At 42.2% G+C, this 19022-nt stretch overlaps 1 protein-coding gene across 1 annotated transcript in view; it reads right to left on the bottom strand.

Annotated features, from left to right (window-relative positions):
* The window catches only part of LOC118280010 (talin-1), a 132644-nt gene that overhangs the window by 31972 nt on the left and 81650 nt on the right, over window positions 1-19022 (bottom strand). Inside the window, exons 26-44 of the mRNA XM_050702782.1 lie at window positions 18585-18722; window positions 17842-17960; window positions 17138-17282; window positions 16238-16437; window positions 15560-15689; window positions 14874-14998; window positions 13921-14089; window positions 13503-13595; window positions 13061-13135; window positions 12577-12739; window positions 11733-11860; window positions 9693-9824; window positions 8991-9176; window positions 7703-7857; window positions 6968-7111; window positions 6371-6504; window positions 5709-5821; window positions 4923-5081; window positions 4287-4447 (exon numbers count right to left, since the gene is read on the bottom strand). Coding sequence (XP_050558739.1) covers window positions 4287-4447; window positions 4923-5081; window positions 5709-5821; window positions 6371-6504; window positions 6968-7111; window positions 7703-7857; window positions 8991-9176; window positions 9693-9824; window positions 11733-11860; window positions 12577-12739; window positions 13061-13135; window positions 13503-13595; window positions 13921-14089; window positions 14874-14998; window positions 15560-15689; window positions 16238-16437; window positions 17138-17282; window positions 17842-17960; window positions 18585-18722 — 2669 coding nt within the window. The remainder of the gene's footprint in view (window positions 1-4286; window positions 4448-4922; window positions 5082-5708; window positions 5822-6370; window positions 6505-6967; window positions 7112-7702; window positions 7858-8990; window positions 9177-9692; window positions 9825-11732; window positions 11861-12576; window positions 12740-13060; window positions 13136-13502; window positions 13596-13920; window positions 14090-14873; window positions 14999-15559; window positions 15690-16237; window positions 16438-17137; window positions 17283-17841; window positions 17961-18584; window positions 18723-19022) is intronic.

Here is a 19022-nt window from a genome sequence, read left to right on the forward strand (position 1 = left end):
GTTGTTAGCTGTTATCATTAATTGTTTTGAACGCGCTGTAACCTCTTGAACTGTCTACCTCACTGGTTAAAAGGTTAATGTATGTATTTAATATGTTTATACACGGATTTAATATGTTATGGATCTATATTTCTCTTTTCTATGTGTAGATGTATTACAGAATAGACTGCACGCTGCTCAAAGAGTCACAGGGGACTCTTCAGTCCCTCTGTGACTCTTTTCTAGCAAAGTATACCTTTTCTTCTTTAACATACGTGTGTAAACCGCGATTTTTATACTAACTACTTAATGTTATCTCAAAATAGTTATTATAAATATTATGTTTAAAGAATACCCATGCAATGCATTTCAATGTCAATCTTCTAAAGTTGCGTGTATCATCTCGAAATACGATCCTCTATACATATAGTTTAGTCTAGTCTATACTAGAAAGCTAGCCACACCCCTGCTCCCAGCACTCGCAGTTAGATACGCGTAGAGATGCAAGCCGACCTTGCGTCCGTATCGCGACGATATAATTCGCGCTACCGTGGAGTTAAAATAAACTTTACGAGCTCCGGCCGCTGTCAGCGGGTGCGACATTGACTGATGGAACGATAGCTTTATTTATTGGGAATATTATGGAGTGTACAGTCGAATATTGTGTAGTAATATACTATATTGGGGGGTGGGTCTTAGTTTAGACATTCACACATACTGTGAAGGAGAGTATGTTCTAGCAGTGGACGTTTTGTGACTTGTTTAACGTCACGTTTTTCGACGACTCCGAAGGGAAGAGCACATTTTATCTTTTGGAAGGTGGGAAATCATCCTATGACTTCTCCCGTCTTGGGTGAAGCGAGAGGTAGTGTCAGACTCTTACTGACTAAAAACACCACGTTCCTACTCCTACTTTCGAGCCGGAGCTCCGGTAAACCCGCTAGGTAGTCCGCACTCAAATATACTGGAACATGTACTTAGCTGCACTGACAAACTGACGTAAAGACTATTATGTTATAAGTATCATGTGTTATAAGTGTGAGCCTAATGCATTGTCATATTTCTTCCGTGTTTCTAGTGAACAAAATTCTAGAGTACTAGTAGAAATCTACTATCGTCAAGACAATCGCATTTTCGACGACTTGATAAAAGGAGCAGTCATATTAGTAAAGCACTTTTTTAAGGAGTGGAAAAGTCATCCACTGTCTTCTCTCGCCTTGGACGAGGCGAATGTGAGACTTTAACTTACTAAAAACCACCCAATTCCTACTGCTTTTCGAACTAAACCCCGGTAAACCCGCTAGGTAGTCTAACATAACTATGTATGCATATGTCACATAAATCCGCCTTCAAAGCTTGAATTCTCGCAGCATAAAGCAGTTGGTTCGTGTCATAATAAAATAATATAAGAATATATAAGTTATTGATCTCCAATCAGAATCCAGAGCTGACGTCAGACGGGCGGATATACTAAACGTACAATTGGGTACATCTGATGTGTATCTTGTGAAAGAAAATTCCTTGAAAATATCAATTGAATGATTGAATTTAAGTTTGTTTTCCATCTCTAAGTTTTATGTACTCAATCAAACTTCAAATATTGACATAGTTGGAAGATGGTTGGAAGTATTGAGAGACACCGGCCGTTGTTTACTATTTATCGGAGATTCCTGCGGGAAAAGCTGTAGGTAGAAGCTTTATTACTATGAACTAGTTCTCACACATCGACTTCACAGATTACACTAAAAGTTTCAATTATATTGTATTGTTTATAGTCACAAAATCCGACTCCATTAATAAACGAGGAATGTAACGTAGGTTTACTAAAATTCTCCTTAATTTACAAGACAAGATAACTTATTCAAAATAAAAAACAACTAACTTCAACTCATCCATGTTGCAATATCCACTTTAAAAAGCACTAAATCACTTCACACACACAAACACACACTGAACTAAACTAACTATTATTTTAACGAACACTTTTATACAATACATAAATAATTTGTATTTAATTATAAAGACGTGTACCCCCCACGAGAGGTGTAAGTCAACTGAGTGTTGTAGTAAACAAGGTGCGCGCGCGCACGTTGTGTTGCATAGATCTAGATGTTTTGGGAAGTCTAGACTGATTGGTGGGTTATAGGTATTTGTGTGTGTTGCTGGTGAAAACTAGTAAATATATAGTGTTATATTCCTTCCACAGCTCCGGGTTTTGGCAAATGTTAAGTTTATTTTTTTACGAAGAGATAATGGGTTCAATGTCATATCTTTAATATGATTTAACCCTTTATTTTATCTTCACAAATTGGTTTTATAGTCCCAATAGTTTGACGCTGTATTACCGTTAAATTGTTCTAATAGGTAAATGATCAAATAGTGTATCAGAGAGATTGGAAAACTACATTTATTTTTAAAAAGAGTAACGATGGAGTTTCTTGCTTGTTCTTCTCCATTCGAAGCTACACTTTGGAACGAGTACCGTACCTAGCTTCACTGACAGACAGACAGGCGGAAAATTCAATTTGACATTTCAAAAATGCCTAATTTAGGATTAATTGAAATAAATGCTTTGACTTTGACTTTGAAGCATTTTTGAAAGCGTTCACAAACACTATATATACACTCGGTATCCTACCTATATCTTGGTCAATACACCATACATACATACATATACCTACAATAGATCACTCCCCGTTAAATATACCATCTTTAGTTAGATCATCGACTGCCGTAACGTTGGCCCCTTGCCAACTGCAGCTCTCAATGAACGACACTTAAGGAGCTGGTAAAGCTTTAATTAGCCACGTAAATATACCCGGCGGGAAGATCAATAGTGGTCGAAGTGATAGCGAGTTTGTCTGGTACATTATTGTGAGTGGTTTTGGTTTCAAGTGGGGTTCGGAGTTTGTTGCAAATGTCGATTTATTATGTGCTTGAATATTGTGTTACATGAATAAATTTTATTGTAGGATAGGGAGGGTTAATTACCACTCTCCCTAATTTTCCTAATCCCTGATTCCCCAAAAATCTTCAAACTAAGTGGTCTCGCGGTATCACCACGGCCTTACAGAAAACCGACGTGAAACAACGCTTTCGTTGTGTGGGTTAGGTCACCAGATCCCAATCCCCGATTTCCCAACAACCCTTAAACACCGGCACTCCCAAAAGGCCGACAACGCACTTGTAACGCCTCTGGTGTTGCGGATGTCCATGGGCGGCGGCGCTTACTTTAGGTAATTCGTCTGCTCGTTTACCGGCTTATACCATAAAAAATAATTGCGGTTGCAAGAATTTCGAACGCGCACCCACGTGCATGAGAAGCGGTCGTCTTAAACCTCTAGGCCAATACAACATTACATACTTTTAACATAACAAAATGGCTATGCTTTGTAAACTAAAAGCCTACATACACGTTACACGCTACATGTGTGTCATAGTTGGTCCCGAAATAGTCGCCGCGGTATCTACTACAGCTGAGCGGCGCGCGGTTAAGGTCGTACGAATCTACGGCGAGTAACATATAATAATATATGTATGTTCGTATGTTTGTGTCCATTATGTCAGTATGATGTCATAGCTGGATGAAAGTTCGTTGGCTAGTGAGGTAGGTGCATATAAATAAACTAACTGTTCATTGCTTTTTATTATTTAGATGCCACGGTACAATTAGTGCTCCTGTTTCTATTAAAATGTAGAGCGCTATTCTAAAAATGCTGGATGTTTAGAGTACTTTTCCACCAGAGATGCGCTATGCTACGTTCGTATGTTGTACGTATGCTGTGGATGCGTTTGGCTTCCACTTATCATATTTATTGGTACACATAGCTTAGCACTAGATGCGTGTTATGGATGGCATCTCTACTATCGTCATCGTATACATCGCATACTCGAGCTGCACATCTGCATAGCTTAGTATCAGTCGAAATGGTCATATAGTTGCACAGCTTATCTATTATGTGATGAAGGCTCATTCTTTCATCGCGTCGATAGCTGCTCAGCAGTGTTGCAGTTACGAGTACACAAAAATATTATATATTTATTAGTTTCTACGAGCCACTTTGCCCACCTTGTCGTGCGATAAAAGGTATTCGATCTGTAGTTTCAGCGTGACTGAAGGACAAACATCCAAACAAACACTTTTTCAGCTTTCACATTTATAATATTAGTGTGATATTTAGATTAGTATTTAGAATTGATAACTAATGTTGCCTACATACTGTGATAAAACAGTATCATTAGTCTTAGATGATGACTTTTATGAAATGTATATCTGCAGATAGTATGAGACTGCAGTCCCAACGTACCTGTGCTCAGTAAGCCGGGCGATGGCCCGCTGCATGGTGTCCAGCAAGGGTCCGATGGCGCCGCGCGCCGCGCTCAGCTCTCGAACCTGCGCCTGCAGCTCGGCCAGCGCGGAGCGGCACTGCGACACCTGCATGTCCACCTTGCTGTGCGCTGATACCGCCTGCAGATGGTGAGAATGGTGTTATTTTTAATGTTGGTTATATTATTAATATGTGGTGGCAATTTATTTATTTGTTTTAGATCATACTTTGTGGATAATGCTGTACAACAAGTAATTGCATATTTGTTTGATCTTTCCACAAATTCGAATAGTTTAAAACCTAAATCGCCTTATGATAATGTCACATCGTTTTCTAGCTAAAATAGATAAATTAAAAATAACTAAACTTTTAATTTAAATCTCTTTGTAAAACAGTGTTATTTCTGTACACTTTTGATCATGGCACATAAAAATATAGTCAAAGACTTTTTAAAGAAACCAAGAACTTGTTTACGAGCAAAGCTCAGGAACTACTGTTTCAAATTGAAAGAAATATTTTTGTATTGGATAGATCATAAAACAATCACATTACATTATCATAAACTATAACTAAATAAATAATTATATTTTTTCAACTATTTTTATAATCCCTTACCCGTGGGTTCCCAGCAGCAGTCCTGGCATCCTGCACGAGCAGCGCCAGGGTCTCCAATACAGTGCGCGCGTGCTCGAACAGGGCGCCCTGGGTACTGGACTCCGACAGATTCGAACCCGCACCCACCGTGCCCGTTACTAGGGGCTCCGCGTATGATACCTGTTACAAGATTGGTATGTTTAGTTAAATAATCACTACATAGTATAAAATAAAGTCGCTTTCTCTGTCCCTATGTCCCTTTGTATGCTTAAATCTTTAAAACTACGCAACGGATTTTGATGCAGTTTTTTAATAGATAGAGTGATTCAAGAGGAAGGTTTATATGTTTTTCTTAAACGTTGTCGTCACTGGGATTTTCTCCTGTCGTGGGTGCGTTTACAAACATATAATTTCACATGACACCCAGACCCAAACAACAATTTGTGGATCACACAAAAAGTTGCTCCGTGCACATGCGTGGGAATCGAACCCGTTACACGTTACGCGGCAGGCGGTTGCCCAGCCACCGCGCCAACCGTGCAGTCAAAATAATATATGCAAATCTATACTAATATTATAAAGCTGAAGAGTTTATTTGTTTGTTTGAACGCGCTAATCTCCGGAACTACTGGTCCGATTTGAATAATTATTTTTGTGTTGAATAGTGCATTTATCGAGGAAGGCTATAGGCTGTAAAACATCACGCTATGACCAATAGGAGCTAAGCAGAGCGGGTGAAACCGCGCGGAAGTAGCTAGTAATGAATAAAGTAGGTAGTAAACAAGTATAGTTTAGTGGGTGTCTCACCAGCTGTACGACGGCGTGTCCGAGGTTCTCTGCCTCCTGGTTGGCGGCCACCCGCAGCGGCTCCAAGCGTTCCAGCATCTCCGTCGCGCTGTTCTCTATCTGCTCCGTGTACCCTGGACACCGAACATATAACTTTATAGGCATGCTGATTAGGTTAGGTTATTAAAACATCAAGATATGTATATCAAAAACTAATTCAAAATATGTTTCGGGAGTTTTAGAAATCACGGGGGCCTAATGATCCCCTTTCCCATTTACTCTAATACCCAACAATCCTCAAATCGACAAGTCAACAGTAACTTCATCTAGAGTTTCGGGTATACATGGACGATGTCGATTGCTTACCATCAGAGGTAATAACTAATACTTTTGAAAAATACTTTAACAAGGTGACAAAAACCAATAATAGTCAAAATCAAAGTGTACAGATGATGGTAGTAACAGAATTATTATATTGCTCAAAACTTAGCGACCTTTTACAGACATTGCAACATTTTCATTAATAGTCAACTTAGCTAGCACTACCAAAAAGAAAACAAAAAGTCGGTCAGTCCTCTATTGAAGCTATTTGCTTTACTTTTGTATAGAATTGCCCCGGTATAACTCGAAACTAGTCGAGCACATCCGAAAACACAATAAACACTCATACAATAACAGCTTACCTTGCAGCGTATTGTTCTTCCTGGGCACCAGTTCCTGCCCGACAGCCTGCATGGCGGCCTGGTCCAGCTCACGCAGCTGCCGGTTCAGGGTGTCTAATGCAGCGATGCATTCCCGCTGGCCCGGCGCCTTGTCTCTGTTGGGGAAATTAAAATTGTGTTATTGTCACACCATAATTGTGAGAGAGCCATGCTTCGGCACGAATGGGTCGGCTCGACCGGAGTGATACCACGGCCTTATAGAAAACCGACGTGAAACAACGGTTGCGTTGTGTGAGTGAGGTTACCGGAGGCCCAATTACCTCCCTTCCCAATCTTCTCAATCCCCGATTTCCCAAAAACCTTTAAGTTCCTTACCCCCAAAAGGCCGGCAACGCACTTGTAAGGCCTCTGTTGTCTTACGTTTCTATGGGCTGCAGCGATTGCTTACCATCAGGTGATACGTCTGTTCGTTTACCGGCTTATACCATAAAAAAAACCATTAGGTGATTGATGCATCTGTTCGTTTATCAACATAATTATACCAATCTGTCTTATTTAGAGGTGATGTTCGTGACATTGTTAAATTGTGTTTTATGTCGATGTTGTTAGTATACGTACTTGATGTTGGCGACGAGTCCCTTGATGCTGTCGGAGACGGTCTTGCTGTGCAGCGCCAGTTGCTGCCAGTGGGAGCGCTCCGCGGGCGACACGCCCAGCTGCCGCGCAGACTCCAGCATCGAACACGAGCCCGAGATTATGTTCCTGGGGGGATAAGAGAGTATGTAAACATTCTGAAATTTATATAAAACACGAGGTTCTGCTAAGATAACAGTAGGCTTTTCTTTTTTGAGGGGGGAAAATCATCCATCCGCCTTGAGTAAGGCGAGAGGGAGTGTCAGACTCTTACTGACTAAAAACCACCCTGTTCCTACTCCTGCTCTTTAATTCCAGAATATAATCTATGTATCTATGTTCCTTTCATTTGGATCTGTTCAGTAGGTATTGGGTGCAAGTGACACCAGTGGGTACATATAATGTAGTTAGATTTTCATGAACTTCGAATTATTGGATTCATCTTTAACCCGAAAATTTATAAATTGAAATTCATAAAATATCATACATATTGATACAGCAACAAAATAACGTAAAAATTTTGAAATGGATCAAGCCAATTTTTTTAAACACACATTCATACACAACCTCACGCTTGTCTCCCATGGGAGTGACAAGAAGAGACAAAGGAACGCCAATTGCTACGAAACTTTCATACCTCTTTCTCTTCATCAACAGTATTATTCTTTTCTGACGATTATTATACGTAGATATAACTAATTTTATTGATTGAATACCAACCTGCCACACTCCAGTATGGCCTCCTGGTTGTTGCGGGCCTGCGGCGATATCTTGGCGGGGATGGAGGCGAACTCGGGGCTGTCGGCGAACTGGCACAGGCTGCGCACGGCGTCCTGCAGCGGACCCGTCGCCGCCGCGCAACGGGACCGGTTGGCCTGGGTAGACAATAGAGTCATGTGAATGTAATGTAGTGGTTTTTTGAATTAACTAAAAACTACGGTTTACTCACGTACCTTAATGGAGAGGGAGAGAAAGAGATCTTTTTCACGATAGATATTATAAAGATAATGGTATTTTGATCTAAGAAGAGCTAAAAAGGGCAAACCAACCAGATCAAAATAAAAAAGGAAATTTAAAAGTCAATTGTCTCGTTAGTCACGGTAGTTAACAGATTAAGTTAATACTATTCTTTATTCAAAGACTTTTGGTTTTGACAGAAATTCCATAGGCTTGATTTGTAACATAAAGTTACATGTTCAAAATGTATCAATTGAGCTCGTAATTAGTAACAATATCGGCTTATAATTATAGATGTTGTTGACCGAGCTTCAATTAATGGTCGTCTCTTATCAATGTGAGAAGGGGGCAATATCGACTAGTGTAGTGAATACTAGGCCATGTAACTTACCTCGCTGTAGTCGGTGTCGAGCGCCTTGATCTCCTTGACGAGCGCGGCGGTGGAGTTGGCGACGTCCTTGGCGGCCTGCACGAAGTGTCGCTTGTCGCCCGCGTCCGCCGTGTAATATAATACAAGACTTACCTCGCTGTAGTCGGTGTCGAGCGCCTTGATCTCCTTGACGAGCGCGGCGGTGGAGTTGGCGACGTCCTTGGCGGCCTGCACGAAGTGTCGCTTGTCGCCCGCGTCCGCCGTGTAATATAATACAAGACTTACCTCGCTGTAGTCGGTGTCGAGCGCCTTGATCTCCTTGACGAGCGCGGCGGTGGAGTTGGCGACGTCCTTGGCGGCCTGCACGAAGTGTCGCTTGTCGCCCGCGTCCGCCGTGTAATATAATACAAGACTTACCTCGCTGTAGTCGGTGTCGAGCGCCTTGATCTCCTTGACGAGCGCGGCGGTGGAGTTGGCGACGTCCTTGGCGGCCTGCACGAAGTGTCGCTTGTCGCCCGCGTCCGCCGTGTAATATAATACAAGACTTACCTCGCTGTAGTCGGTGTCGAGCGCCTTGATCTCCTTGACGAGCGCGGCGGTGGAGTTGGCGACGTCCTTGGCGGCCTGCACGAAGTGTCGCTTGTCGCCCGCGTCCGCCGTGTAATATAATACAAGACTTACCTCGCTGTAGTCGGTGTCGAGCGCCTTGATCTCCTTGACGAGCGCGGCGGTGGAGTTGGCGACGTCCTTGGCGGCCTGCACGAAGTGTCGCTTGTCGCCCGCGTCCGCCGTGCGCCCCGACGCCACGCGACACGCGTTGCATAGAGCGCTCGTGTGCTTCGCTATTACTGTCGCCGCCGATAGCACCTAAATATAGGAACATGCTTGTTTAATGGGTATATTGTAGAATGTTTCCTATATATGGTTGACGATATTTTACAAAGTTTTAAAGGGTTCCCAATGACCTAGGACTTGAGCTATGAACGAAATGCCACTTAGCGATCGATCAAATTTTTTAACCATCGTTTCTATGCGGCCATCTTTCCTTGACTGACCGACTTATTCTTTGTCTGAACTAGAGAGACATACATTTTTCATAGTTAAGAACAAAATCAAGTTATATTATCTTAAGAATAGGTTCCGACAAATTAAAACTCCATGAAAATCCAAAACATATTATTGTGAATGCATTTTTTTGTTTTAATATAAAAAAGAGAGGACGTTTTTTGTAACGATACGATAAGCCGCTCAAGAAGTTTTCCTAATGATGGTAAAAGCGTAATAGGCCGGTATGACTTAGGGTCGTCGGGTGGTTTATTTCCATTCTTAAGTATTATAAGAAGTATTAAAAATGAGACGACTGTAAAATGATTGAACGCTCACCTGTTGCTGGTTGCTAGAAGAGTCGCAGAGCGCCCGACAGGCCTGGTCGATGGCCACCGCGGCCCGCGCGAACTGCGCCTGGTCCACCAGCCCTGGCCGACCTGCTACACTCGTCTCGTCTGATACTGCCACCTGGGGGACGAAGGTTAGGTAATAATTTCTATATTTGTATGATAATTATGACAATTGTTGTCAAGACAAAGTTAGTTAATGTTCATGTAGATAATTAACTCTTATGAGGTAGTTCGACTAGTTTTGAACGTTTGGTAAGGAGTTTTCATATTATCTTTTTATGGTTTATGGCGGCAAACGAGCAAATGGACCTGATGGTAAGGAATTATCGCCGCTAATGGACATCCGCTACACTGGACTCAGCACTACTGGGATTAGCCTTTTGAAGTTGGAGGTTTAAGAAGAGGGGGATTAGGTAGAGTTATTGCTGTTGTTGCTGTATGCAGAACACTTTCATCCTCGCGATGTGTAGTCATTGGGGGAGGACTGTGGAATAGAACGTGGTTGTAAGAGGATTAGCCGGCGTTACTGGCTTTTTGAAGTAAGGGGTTTGAGATGTGGAGGGATTAGGAACAGTTATTGATGGACAGACGAACGAAGGTAGTAGACAGTCACTGTATACTGGTCGCTTCCATCTTTAGGGAACAGAGAGTAAAGTTCCCTATGAAAAGGAGGATCCTCCGACCAGGCGAGGTGATCATGCCTGGCGGACTTTCTGCCCAACTGTTGTTCGTTGGGATTTTCTATCCGTGTTAATTCGCATGTAAACTTCATATGTGCGATGCAGGATATTTATGACGTTATGCTCGTCGATAGTATAATGTGCGACTTCTGTCATCTGTCACTTGTCAGGTGTCGCCACACATCCTTGGGGGAGGACTGTATGAATATGTAGTGGGTGTAGTTACCAGGTACGCGGCCTGCGCGGTGCACTCGACGAGTCCCTGCACGGCGGCAGTAACTAGTGTTAATATAGAATGTAAGGTACCAGGTACGCGGCCTGCGCGGTGCACTCGACGAGTCCCTGCACGGCGGCAGTAACTAGTGTTAATATAGAATGTAAGGTACCAGGTACGCGGCCTGCGCGGTGCACTCGACGAGTCCCTGCACGGCGGCAGTAACTAGTGTTAATATAGAATGTAAGGTACCAGGTACGCGGCCTGCGCGGTGCACTCGACGAGCCCCTGCACGGCGGCAGTAACTAGTGTTAATATAGAATGTAAGTTACCAGGTACGCGGCCTGCGCGGTGCACTCGACGAGCCCCTGCACGGCGGCAGTAACTAGTGTTAATATAGAATGTAAGGTACCAGGTACGCGGCCTGCGCGGTGCACTCGACGAGCCCCTGCACGGCGGCAGTAACTAGTGTTAATATAGAATGTAAGGTACCAGGTACGCGGCCTGCGCGGTGCACTCGACGAGCCCCTGCACGGCGGCAGTAACTAGTGTTAATATAGAATGTAAGGTACCAGGTACGCGGCCTGCGCGGTGCACTCGACGAGCCCCTGCACGGCGGCAGTAACTAGTGTTAATATAGAATGTAAGGTACCAGGTACGCGGCCTGCGCGGTGCACTCGACGAGCCCCTGCACGGCGGCAGTAACTAGTGTTAATATAGAATGTAAGGTACCAGGTACGCGGCCTGCGCGGTGCACTCGACGAGCCCCTGCACGGCGGCAGTAACTAGTGTTAATATAGAATGTAAGGTACCAGGTACGCGGCCTGCGCGGTGCACTCGACGAGCCCCTGCACGGCGGCAGTAACTAGTGTTAATATAGAATGTAAGGTACCAGGTACGCGGCCTGCGCGGTGCACTCGACGAGCCCCTGCACGGCGGCAGTAACTAGTGTTAATATAGAATGTAAGGTACCAGGTACGCGGCCTGCGCGGTGCACTCGACGAGCCCCTGCACGGCGGCAGTAACTAGTGTTAATATAGAATGTAAGGTACCAGGTACGCGGCCTGCGCGGTGCACTCGACGAGTCCCTGCACGGCGGCAGTAACTAGTGTTAATATAGAATGTAAGGTACCAGGTACGCGGCCTGCGCGGTGCACTCGACGAGTCCCTGCACGGCGGTGGCGACGGTGGCCACGGCGCGGCTGAACTGCTCCGCCTCGCTGCGCTTCACCGAGCTCGCCATCAGGGACATGCCCTCGCCTGGGGGAACATTATGTTACTATTAAAACAAATATTTATCATAAACCTTATTAGCGACACGGTCAGTTATAGAGGACAGACAAAACTTTGGTCGAACGTCATGTTTTAAGTACATTTTATTTGTTACAGAAGATCATGACGTGACGCTTGAAAGGATAACACCAAGCTCCTCTCTATGAGAAGATTTTTGCAAAAACATTTTGGAACAAGTACATAGCTTCATTAAAGGACTGACTAGAGTTTGACACTTTTATCTTTCAACATTTTGTTCAAGTGACTTTTCAAAGTATATATTTTCTGTAATTAGTAATTTATAAGTTTTTAAACTGTGTCACTAGTAATATCATGAGAATATTTCTTGCTCGTTCTTCTCCACAGGAATCAATACTTTGGAACGAGCAAATACAGCAACTAGAGGACTGACCGACTAACAGACATTTTGTAATATTAGCTTGACATCCTGTTTTTTGTTTTTTTTTTTTTACTTTGAGTATCTATACTAATATTATAAAGCTGAAAAGTTTGTTTGTTTGAACGCGGTAATCTCCAAAACTACTGGTGCGATTTGAGTAATTCTTTTTGGATTGGATAGTTCATTTATCGAGGAAGGCTATAAGGCTATAAAACTTCACACTATCAACAACAGGAGCCGAGCAGAGCGGGTGAAACTGCGCGGAAGTAGCTAGTAATAGATATGATAAGTGCAATATACTAACTGAGACTCTTGCTCTGGTCGACGACGGCGTCGAGGCAGGCGAAGTACCCCAGCTCCGTCAATGGCTGCGTGGGCGCCGTCAGTAGTGGCAGGGTGCTGCGGATGCTGCGGATGGCCGCCTCGCACTCCTTCTGACCCGGGGCCGCGGATGTACACACGTCCACCTGGGGGGAGACATATTTATAAGTCATTGTAATGTGTATGTGATGAAGACAAATGTGATGACAATTAATGATCACTCGAAGTATAGTTTGTTTGCACTTTTACACTAATAGAAATTTTCAACATACAACTGATGGTTAGTAACCCACTAAGCATGATTACCCAAGTCACATCATATCATGTTTCCTAAATTCGTATTGTAAAAACAACATTTTCCACTTCTAAAAACATCGATAACATTTACTAATGTACAATTTTTCATTTTACTCAATAATCGATGATGGTAAATCATTATGTAAATTATTTAATTGTAATAAACTTACAAGTCGGTTGATGCTCTCGGTGACGGCGCGTGCGGCGGCCGCTAACTGGTTCTTGGCGTTGGGCCGGGTCAGGTCCTGCAGGGGACAAGCATTACGTAAGTATATTCATTTCTTATACAGCTATATTAAATAATAATTACAATAGGCATGTTTCCTACTAGTCAAATTCAATACTTTTTTCGAAACGTCAAAAACTATATTTTCTATGAACTTTGTATGAAATACTCTATTATGACGTCATCAGATTTTGACGTCAAATAGCAGACTTATTTCTAGAAATTTTGCTAGAAAAAATCGAAAATTAAGTAGTTCATCAAATTTATGAATGAGAGTGTGATTATTTTTGAATATTTTATTGTATAGAAAAGTTGTAATAATTTATTTTTGACCCAGTCATCATCCCTATTATATGTTGTACAAATATGATAGTGTATGTATGTACCTGGCTGACGGACTTGGCAGTGCCGAGCAGTTTGGACGAGTTGACGGTGACGCTCTTCATGGAGCTCACCATCAGGGTCTGCGCGTCGCGGTCCTGCGGGGGAAACACGTTTGTAAAGTATACATACATGAAAATAAAATATACATACATAATGAAGCTCTTACATATTTTACTATCGGTTGTAGAAGAACTACATCAGAAACTACTTTCATTATTGTGTATTAATTTGTAATAAATTCAAATTTAAAATATTGTTTATTTTTTCTAATAATTTGTAGGCTGACATGACTGTAACTTAATATGTGTTCTTTAATATCTTATGGGCATTATAATATGTAATACTCGTGTTGAACGAATAAATTACCTTTATCTATATACCTCGTACATATAAAATACATATTGGTAAATAAATGCTTACCTCAGTATGTCCCGCCATCTCCATGCTGACGCCCAGCAGCCTGTTGAAGGCGTCTCCGAAGTCAGCCCCGGCGGCGGCCAGGTCGCTGGGCCGGTCCACGCGGTCTACCACTGCTGAGGAGGCACTGCTCAGTCCCACTGCTGCAGCGTTCAGTTCTGATTGCAGTTCGCTACAAGATAAAGTTAGAAAAACTTGAAATATTGAGATAGATTTACACCCGAAGAAAAGGACATGAAATTAGAAAAAGTTGAAATATTGATATAGTTTTAAGCCCGAATACTCAAACGCTACTCAATTTTAAGTTGTACTTAAATATCGTGCTATCTCTGTCATTTTATAAAGAATCGATAGTGACAGAAATACATTTGAGAGCGTCTTAAAATTGAAGAGCGTTTGAGTATTCGGGCTTTAGGTATTAGGCTTCAAAAAATATTTAAGTAAGTTTAATATTGAAATTGTTAAGACTTCAAAAATTTAATAATTTTAACCGACTTAACAATGATTATTGTATTGTCAACTTGATTGAAAAAGAGTAACCTATGGAGTTTGTTGCTCGTTCTTCTCCATAGGAATCTACACTTTGGAACGAGCAAATAGACCAACTAGAGGACAGACCGACAGACTGACATTTAGCTTTAAATAATATTTGATTTGATTTCCAACTTCTTTTCTTTCTGTTTTTGAGAAAACGTTGGACAAAACTAGGATTTTCTTCTATGTCGTAGTTCTTACTTTATTGTTCTATTTGAAATAAATGATTTGACTTAGGCCAAGTACTAAACAATAAAATTTTTGTACGTCATAAGCATGATATAAGTTGATATTTTTAATTAGTTTTGGTCTTTTAGAATCATGCAAGTATCCATTAAAAACCTAAATAAATCCAGAAATCATTTAGTACCAAGATCGGTTATTAATTCCGGTAGCTATTATAGTATTATGTTGGAACATACCCGTAGCTCCTGTCGGAGGGCGGGAACTCTCCCATGTTGAGGATGTTGAGGGTCTCGTTGATGTTCTCCATGGCCACGTCCAGCTCCGTGTGCGATGGAACTGCTTCCAGGGTCGACTCCAGGCCCTGGTGTGAGGAGACAAACAGTTTTATAACTTGATATTATGTTGTTTTTAACTATAAATGTGTATTTTACGCCAATTTGACAGGTCATGTTTTCGCTTTTTTTGTGATTACAAGCCCCGATTATAATACGAAACTGTTCGAACGACTATATTCTTAAGGGCGGGGGAATCATTCAATGACGAGTCGAGGGGGTGTGTCAAAGTCCTACAGACCACCCTGTTCCTACGTCTGCCTTTGAGCCGGACCCCGGTAAACCCGCTAGGTAATCATCAGCCCTCCAGGGGAGGAGTCATTTAGATTAATATTTTCAGTGTATTTTTTTTTTATTGGGACAAGCCCGCCACAACCTCCCATACCGCTGCAACTCCTGTAAGCCAGGATCTACAGTAGATACAAACATGAAAACACCGGAACACTGAAGTGTCCAGGGATATGAATGACTGTCTTGGATCCCGCAACGAAACAAATCAGAAGATGTTATTAGAGGAGAATTTGAGGCTATCGCCCCTCACGCCCCCCCCCCCAAAGCCGGCACTGTAGATGAAGGATTTCAGTGTATACCTGTGAGATGTCCTTAGCGATGGACATGAGCGAGGTGGTGTCCACCGTCTCCGAGGTGGTGAGGGACCGCTTCACGTGTTCCACCAGCGTCTGCGACGAGTACAGGACTTGGCGGCCTGATGTTATTACTCTGTGGAAGATATGTGTGTGGGATTAATAATTATAGTATTATAGTTAATTTAAGTTGAACTAAAGTAAACTAAATAGATGTATTAAGATCCATATAAGGATGTTTTTTCAACTGTGTAAGTGTGAAATAAAATATTTTTCGTCAATCATGTTTTAAATCCTTTGCAGAGGCGTGTTTATAGTCACTATTTAGTGAAAATATCTCAATACATATTTTGATTGGCTTACGAATTAATCTCATGATCCATTGCTTAGGAGCGGATTTAGTGACTACCATTATGAACAATTTAATAATGAGAACGACAACGCTATAATAAGGAATTTTGAACTAAACGTTGCCCGAATAATATGCCTTTGATTAATCCACGAATCAAGACAGTAGACTTTTTTCTCGGCAATCACATTAGTGACCATTTAAAAGAATTTTGACACATTTTGTATGGAGCTTATGTCAAAATTCTACCGCTGGTAGGCAAATCTACCGATCGGTAGGTTATTGGAATGCGCCGTTAACCAATAAGTATATCAGTTCCAAGCGCATATACTGACTTGTCCCTCCTGCCTTGGTCAGGCAGCAGCGCGGCGGTGGCCCGTATGCCCGCGTTGAAGTCCCGCAGCGACTGCGCGAGGTCCCCGGCGGCGCGCGCGCAGGCGGCGTGCTCCCCGCGCCGCGCGCCCGACACCAGCGCCGCCGTGTGGGACGCTGACAGCCGGGACGCCGTCTTCAGGGTCGAGGATGCCCACTCCGGCTGTGGGGAAGATATTTAATGATTCATCAGAGGTCCACAGGTAATGAACATAAGCCCGATAACCATCATTTTGAAAAGTGGGTGAAAACAGTGGCATTACGTGCCATAATATGCACCTCTGCCTACCCCTTCGGGGATTAAAGGCGTGACGATATGTATGTATGTTTATATTTTATGATTATCGTATCATAACATTAAGTACATCTTAACTCAATGGTATTAACCATACAAATGAGCTGACCAAATCCTATCATAGCATTTTTCATTCAATGTAAATTAGATTTTTACAAATGTAAAAAAGTTTCAGAGAAAATCCTAAGGATCCTAGACCGCAACAGGCGTTATATCATGAGGGTTTCGGAGCAAACCACACTCCCTAGTTTTTCTCCCCAAAAAAGCTAAAGGCCGAAAGGATACCTTCCCCACGTCTTAAAAAAATGGTGCAAAGAAGATAATCTATACTAATATTATAAAGCTGAAGAGTTTGTTTGATTGATTGATTGTTTGTTTGTTTGAACTCACTAATCTCCGGAACCACTGGCCCGATTTGAATAATATTTTTTTTTGTTGGATAGTCTATTTATTGGGAAATATTATAGGTTATAAAACATCACGCTACGATTAATAGGAGCCGAGCAGAGCGGGTGTAACCGCGCGGAAGTAGCTAGTGTACAAGAAATATACTGTCTGTCTAACTAACCGTCTGTGAGGGCAGTGGCCTCAGTTCCAGCGCCCTGGCAGCCTCCTCCAACTCGTCCAATTCAGCCTGAAGAGACTTGATGATCTCCGCTGCAGCATCCAGCTCCAGACCTTTGCAGGAGATGCGAGCGCGGCCTACTGCTGATCTGTAGACGATGTTAAAATTATAATATTATGATTACAAGAAAGATTTGTTAAAAGGAGAGGTCCGGTCAGCCTGAAACTACTAGAACTTATTAAATTGATTAAAATGATTTCACATTAAACGTTTCAAAGTCTAAGTACTTATTTCAATTAATCCTAAATTAGGCACTTTTGAAAAGTCAAATTGAATTTTCCGTCAGTAAAGCTGCTCATTTCAAAATGTAGCTTTGGATGGAGAAGAACGAGAAAGAAACTCCATGCGTTACTCTTTATAAAAAAATGATTTGTTTTTGAGAAGGCGGGCGAAGCTAGTAGGACATGATATAGTAATGTACATGACACATTATGACAGCATGGTTGGTGCGTTGGCTGGGCAACTGGCTGCCGTGCAACATGTAGCGGGTTCGATTCCCGCACGGAGCAATTCTTTGTGTGATCCACAAATTGTTGTTTCGGGTCTGGGTGTGATGTGCATGTGAAATTGTATGTTTGTAAACGCACCCACGACACAGGAGAAAATCCTAATGTGGGGCAACGTTTTTAAAAAGAAAGAAAGAATACCTGAGGTCTGCAGCGCTGGTGGTGAAGGAGTGCGTGGTGTCGGCCAGGTGTTTGGCCGTGGGCCCGTCGCCCACCGTCGGCAGCGCGCCGCGGGACGCCGCTATCACGTGCCCGCTTGGCTGGAGGGGGGGAACATAATCATTTATAATGCATTCATAATATATTCTGCTGTTATTTAGTATGTAGGTAAGAAAATAAAGATAGATGCAGTACAGAAACAGCAACCATTGGTAGTCTAGAGCCGACTGAGTTACAAAAGATATGGTTTCGTTACAAAGCGTAGAATTTAGTATAACAGTAGCTATTGTCTCTGTACTGAATCTAGCTTTATTTCATTATCCGACGAGGAACTCGACTAATTTTAAGCTAGCTAGAGGCTCATATTCATGAGCTAGTCGAGTTTTTCAAAGTCAAAGTCAAAATCATTTATTTCAAATAGACCATGAAGGCACTTTTGAACGTCAAAGCAAATATAATAAGATTAATAACGTCTGTCTGTCGGTCAGTCTTCTAGTCCTCCATTTACTCGTCCCAAAGTGTAGATTCCTATGGAGAAGAACGAGCAAAAAACTCCATAGGTTACTCTTTTCCAATCAGATTCACAATACAATTCTTGGTTACATTGTTTCGATTTCTTTAACTATGTGAGAACAATGTAAAACTAATATTCAGTCAAAGCGTCAATTAATTACGTGAGTAAGATGAAAAACATAATAATAAATATGTAGATTTAATGAGTGTACCTGTAGGAATGCCTCGGAGGCGGAGATGAGGTCGAGCGTGGCGGCGGGGTCCTGGGGGCGCAGCCCCGACACCTTCACGGCGTCCACCACGCGCGGGATCTGCTCGCCCAGCGACTTGCACTCCTCCATCAGGGTCTCCTGCAGGGGGAACATAATTATGTCATCAAAATGTTGGACTTAGCGACTATTTTGCATAGAAATAAAGGTAACTATTTTTCTTTTTTATTTACGTTTGATGGGTCAACGTTTGGCCACAATCTCATATTTGAGAGTAAACACATCAATAGTCACAGGTTAGGGAATTACTAATTAGTGATATCTAGACATTATATTGAGTTAGAGGTCATTAAGAAAGTGCACTATAGATCAATATGGTGTATTTAAATGGCCAGATATAAAACGCTCAAATAGAAAGAACGAAAGTGCAAAAGTTTAGGA

This window comes from Spodoptera frugiperda, chromosome 22 (assembly GCF_023101765.2).
Source record: "Spodoptera frugiperda isolate SF20-4 chromosome 22, AGI-APGP_CSIRO_Sfru_2.0, whole genome shotgun sequence".
Classification (NCBI taxonomy): Eukaryota; Metazoa; Arthropoda; class Insecta; order Lepidoptera; family Noctuidae; genus Spodoptera; species Spodoptera frugiperda.